At 35.6% G+C, this 4667-nt stretch overlaps 1 protein-coding gene across 1 annotated transcript; it reads left to right on the plus strand.

The window, feature by feature from the left end:
- The first annotated feature begins 3409 nt into the window (after window positions 1–3409).
- On the plus strand, window positions 3410–4384 carry LOC106471762 (sulfotransferase family cytosolic 1B member 1-like). Its single transcript, XM_013932385.1, has one exon. The coding sequence runs from the start codon at window positions 3410–3412 to the stop codon at window positions 4382–4384; it is 975 nt and encodes a 324-aa protein (XP_013787839.1).
- Window positions 4385–4667: the final 283 nt, after the last annotated feature.

The raw sequence follows: 4667 nt of genomic DNA on the forward strand, positions 1-4667 counted from the left end.
CACTCTCCCAATGACACTAAACATCTATAAAGAAACAATTACACAGCACACATATTCCCACTGCCATGGATAATCTAACATACTTTATACTTCAAGAATATAAAATACCAAAACAAAAAATATTCTGTAACAATAAAACCATACCAAGATACCCTTTAAAAAAGAAACAATAAACTGAAACTTTAAACAATGAAGATTTTACATGGGACAAAAATAAACTTTGGAAAAATCATTTCGAAAGTACACATTAACACTTGAAACATTATACATCAAGTTAGCACAATTAATAAATTACCCTTTACTAAGGAACACACAATATAAACCTCTTTAACAACAAAACTAAATACGATAGAAAAATAAACGTTTTACAGAAAAATGGAAGCTATAACTAGAATCCTTTAAAAATATAACATATTAACACAAAAACAAAGTACATTTAAACGAAGTTATTCAAATAAAAACTTTACATTTATAGCTGAAAATATAAGCTGTCTAACATATAACTTAAACACAAATTACATGTATACAAGGTAACTTTAAAAACTGTACATATATACCTATCTAGATATATGTTTATATACATGTGTGTATATGTGTTTGGCACATGAGAATCTCTGTAACACTTAATCTAAAAAAAAAAACGTCTAAATACGATAAAGAAAATAAAAGAAGCCCCTTTAATATTAATTAAACTACTGGAAATATCTATGTTCACTCTACTCTAGAGAATTAACTAAATATATACAAAATAATTTAAAATCCATGTATGCTCAGCCTGCAGCCACAATAGAAAAATAAAGAAACGAAGGTGTGTGACTACTTGTGGCAACTTCAGAACTATTGGCTCCATATTACAAAGTTCTTGTTTCATGACATCGTGAAAATTTTCCAGGAAGTGAATTTAGGCTCAACTGTGAGACAGCTGGAGCATGTAAGACTTGACAAATGATGTCAGTAATGCTCGTCGTGACATACCATAATTTCTGGCTACACTATACACCATTTTAGGAATAAAACTCATCACACTTTGTCGTTTTTTCAGTTACTAAGCCTTTTCAATCATTGATAGTATGACCAAATGACCATTCTATCTACTTTGTTATCTCAACCAAGAAATCAAAAGGTCACTGTTACTGTCTCAGCTGACCATTGTAGCTGTAATGCTGCCTCTTCTTACCAAGCACTTAAATGAAATGAGCTTAGGATCCAGCATATTCAACATCAGACATAGCATTGTCTGTACTAAATCCTGCTTATTCTAGGGCATGGCCCAGCCTTTCACCACCCTCTCTCTCGCACATGGGGGAAGAAGTCTATTACCTCCACCGTGTGCTTGTGTGGTTTCAATGTGGTCTACCACGCACTGGAGAATCCAACACGATATGGGAGCTGTTGGGATCCATAAACCCTTCATTCTGCTGAACATCGACTCTGATCCCGATAGCTGCCAAGTGACAAGATGATGAGCACACCTCGTCTACCTGCATTGCAAACTCTCGGGTTTCTCCAAGAGGTGTGGCTGCCTCCCATTACGAGAACGGCCTCTACTGTCACAAATCTCGTGGTCGCCCGTAGAGGCTTACATCCCACCTGTTCACAGGCTAATTGGCAGTTTTCCGTGATGTAGTGAAAGGATGTACTATATGTTTGCCACCCCGTTAGTTAAAATATATATTTCAAAAATTATATTGTTTTTCATAGAACCTCAGTTGGACGTAGCGGGGCACTCAAGTGAAATACTAACTTTAACTTTCTTTGTATGGCTAAAGAGTTCTAGGTGAAAGCTAAAGCCTACTTATCTGATTCATACAGGAATAACAACAATGTTTATATTTAAAGAGATGGCCCTGCATAACCTGGGGGTCGCGGATTCGAATCCCCCCCCCCCCACCAAACAAGATTTTATGCCGATTTACCAGAGATTTAACACAGTCTGACACACACATAACACTCCCCTTTACTAGCAAAAAACCCTTCAGTTTCAGCTGTACTTCTGTACTTTCTTTGTGCTTTCACTTTTGCTTTAAATCAAGAATCGGTGCGACTCTGGTTGTACCTCTTTTTTATTGTTGTTTTTGCACTCTCGGTTTAAGAATTTTGAATGTAACGTTTGCTCCACTATTTAAGGATTAAAGTGTTTTTGTAGATTTGTTGGTGAAATACGGGTAAGAACTTCGAGTTCACGTAAGATGTTTTTGGATGCAGTTTAAAGTAATTTTCAGCTTACTATGGGTACTTTTCATTTAGTATTTCCTTTTAACGATTTATCTAATCTAACTTACAATTGAGATCTACTCACACACTGACAATATCTCCTTTGTCTATTAAAGTCTTCTTCAACTCTTGTCACACATTAATATTTGTTTATCTCCTTTGTTAAAGTCTTCTTCACCTCCTGTCACACACATGCTATCACTTGCCCAACAGTTTATATCGTAATTGTATATTGCATTGTGTTTTAACTTGTAAAAGTATTATTCAACATTTGTTATTTGTGTGTATCCGTGTCATGTCTCTTTCTCTGTGATTTACCTGTCGTAATTCTCCAGGAACTGTACACCCAAACCCTAAATCCTAGAACTTCCTAATATTAATGGATCTGATGGTTATCTGATAGATACCACAGTAGAACCTGTACAACTGTAGAACTTCCTGATATTAATGGTCTTCTACTGGTTGCCTGATAGAAATTTCTGATATTAATGGTCTTCTACTGGTTACCTGATAGACATTTCTGATATTAATGGTCCTCTACTGGTTACCTGATAGAAATTTCTGATATTAATGGTCCTCTACTGGTTACCTGATAGAAATTTCTGATATTAATGGTCCTCTACTGGTTACCTGATAGAAATTTCTTATATTAATGGTCCTCTACTGGTTACCTGATAGAAATTTCTGATATTAATAGTCCTCTACTGGTTACCTGATAGAAATTTCTGATATTAACGGTCCTCTACTGGTTACCTGATAGAAATTTCTGATATTAATGGTCCTCTCCTAGTTGCCTGATAGAAATTTCTGATATCAATGGCTCTCTACTGGTTGCCTGATGGAAATTTCTGATATTAATGGCTCTCTACTGTTTGCCTGATAGAACTACCTGATATTAATGGCCCTCTAGTGGTTATTTGATAGATACCAGACTTTCTTTACTTGAAATACTTTCTACTTCCAAACTGAAAAGAAAGAAAACACAGAATTTTCAAAAAACAATACGTATTATTTAAAGCAGAAGAAAATACACAGTAGGTCCTCAGGCACTCTGTACCATAAGACTTACAAAGTAATGTTTCTAACTTAAGTTTAAGATAGTTCATAATTCCGTTATTTCAAGATGCTTATTAGTATTTTTTTATTAACTGTAAATTTTACATCTTTTTTTTTCAGTGTTTTAAACTCCTATTTAATGAAAAAGCCACAAAATGAAATCGTTCCTGTTTACCAAGTTATTAACGGCCGTAAATATCCTCGCATTTTGCCAAGACATATCTTACTAGACGCCTTGAATTATACTCCTGAGAAAGGTGACATATTTATTGCCTCTTATCCAAAGAGTGGAATGACTTGGATGCAGCATATTGTATTGCTGATTTTAAACAACGGGAAACAGCACCAAGATCACATGGAGTTTATCCGAAAGACTCCGTTTTTAGATGCTATGGGCTCACAAGCTATTAGAGAAATGCCGAAACCGGGCCCGATAAAAACCCACTTTCCATTTCATTTGGTTCCCTATTCTTCAGAAGCTAAATACATTTACGTAGCCAGAAATCCTAAGGATAACTGTGTCTCTTACTTCCACCATCATCTGATGTTTCCCATGTACAGGTTCCAGAATGGGACTTTCAACACGTTTTTCGAGCTGTTTGTAACAGGAGAGACGATCTCGGGAGACTACTTTGATAATCTGATGTCTTGGTATCCACATCGGGGCGACCATAACGTGCTGTTTGTGACTTATGAGGAGATGAAGACTAACATACGTGAGGTAGTACTCAAGGTAGCGGGGTTCTTACATGAAGAGTGTTTAGAAATGCTGAAGGCTGACGAGGAACTATTGCAAAGAATCCTTTATTACACCAGCTTTGATTATATGAAAAAAACAGTCAACAGGGACTTGGAAAGCTTCTTCAAAACAAATCCTCTGAAATTCCTTATGGGGTCGACACCCCCGGGTCTTCGTGCTGGTATTCTCAATGCTATTCGCTTAGGTGACCTGAAGACTCCTGACAAACCAAACTTCATAAGAAAAGGTATTGTTGGCGATTGGAAGAATTATATGACAGAAGATCAATCGAAACGGTTAGATGAAAAGTTCTTAAAAGTAACTCAAGGAACGGACCTCCCACAATTATGGAAGGAATACATGCAACTTACATGAGTAAATCATTAAGTTATCCACTATGATTTCCAGAACATTTTAAGAAACAATTATATTTTTTGTGAGTATTTTGTTCCTTCAAGATAACCTTGGACGAAATTCTAAGGAGACATTTCTTCAGTGAAGACAAGATTTAAATAGAATTTAATCGACATTTCTTCCATAACGAAGAAAACTTCAAAGCATTTTTCATTAATATTGTTCCATTAAAAATACTATCAGAATTGTTGCTGAACATTATTTTCAATACTCCTTGGATTGTACTGGTAGGAAAGTATTCAGA

The sequence above is a fragment of the Limulus polyphemus genome, unplaced genomic scaffold (genome assembly GCF_000517525.1).
Source record: "Limulus polyphemus unplaced genomic scaffold, Limulus_polyphemus-2.1.2 Scaffold4839, whole genome shotgun sequence".
Lineage (NCBI taxonomy): Eukaryota > Metazoa > Arthropoda > Merostomata > Xiphosura > Limulidae > Limulus > Limulus polyphemus.